The sequence below is a fragment of the Chlamydomonas reinhardtii genome, chromosome 11, assembly GCF_000002595.2.
Source record: "Chlamydomonas reinhardtii strain CC-503 cw92 mt+ chromosome 11, whole genome shotgun sequence".
In the NCBI taxonomy this organism is placed as follows: Eukaryota; Viridiplantae; Chlorophyta; class Chlorophyceae; order Chlamydomonadales; family Chlamydomonadaceae; genus Chlamydomonas; species Chlamydomonas reinhardtii.
Window position 1 is genome coordinate 883,041 of NC_057014.1, and position 841 is coordinate 883,881.

Sequence of the window (841 nt, forward strand, 5' to 3'; positions counted from 1 at the left end):
AAGGGGGAGGAGGAGGAGGGGAACGGGAAGGAGGAGGGGAAGGAGAAGGAGGGGAAGGAGGGGAAGGAGAAGGAGGAAGGGGAGGAGGAAGGGAAGGCGGGGAGGGAGGCGGGGAAGCAGGCGGGCACGCAGGCCACCCACCCACCCAACCGAGCACCCCACCCACCCACCCATCCGCCCACCCACCCACCCACGCACCCCACCCCCCAACCGCTCAGCTCCGCCCCCCACGCCCACCCGCCGCCGGCGCCCACACGTGCGGCACGCTCATCAGCGCCGCCACCGTGAGCAGCTCCTCCACACACCCCAGCCGCCGCGCCGCCAACAGCGCCGCCCCCAGGCTGGGCTCCAGCGGCAGCGCCGCCAGAGCCAGGCCCACATCCTTAGTCAGCCTGTGTGTGTGCGGTCGCACCGTTTGTTTGAACGCGGGCTTGCGATTGCTCTGTTTGATGTTGTTGGTTGGTGGTTGCTGGTGGTAGTGGTGGTGGTGGTGGTGGTGGTGGTGTTGGTGTTGGTGGTGGTGATTGTCGGTGTTGGGGTGGTTGTGCGCTTTGGGTGGGGTTACATTCGTGTGTGCATGCGGCCCGCACGCCCCGCCACGCCCCGCTCACCGGGCGTCGTCGTCCAGCACCCGCAGCGCGTGCAGCTCCTCAAGCGCCCGGACCTGTGTGTAAGTGTGTAAGTGTGCGTGTGTTGAAAAGGAAATGAAAGCTCGTATGTGTGTACAGTCGCAGGACATCCTCACGTCCCCATATCACCTCCAGTCGCCCCGGTGTGCGTCTCAAAGCCTCCCGGAGCCCACCCACCCACCCCACCCACCCACCCACCCACCCACCCACCC

General features: G+C 67.2%; 1 protein-coding gene across 3 annotated transcripts in view; it reads right to left on the reverse strand.

The window, feature by feature from the left end:
- The window catches only part of CHLRE_11g467654v5 (uncharacterized protein), an 11,734-nt gene that overhangs the window by 3,001 nt on the left and 7,892 nt on the right, over positions 1-841 (reverse strand). For all 3 annotated transcript variants that reach the window (XM_043067408.1, XM_043067407.1, XM_043067406.1), the window contains 2 exons: positions 612-664; positions 238-392 (listed from right to left, as the gene is read on the reverse strand). In XM_043067408.1, coding sequence (XP_042919403.1) covers positions 238-392; positions 612-664 — 208 coding nt within the window. The remainder of the gene's footprint in view (positions 1-237; positions 393-611; positions 665-841) is intronic.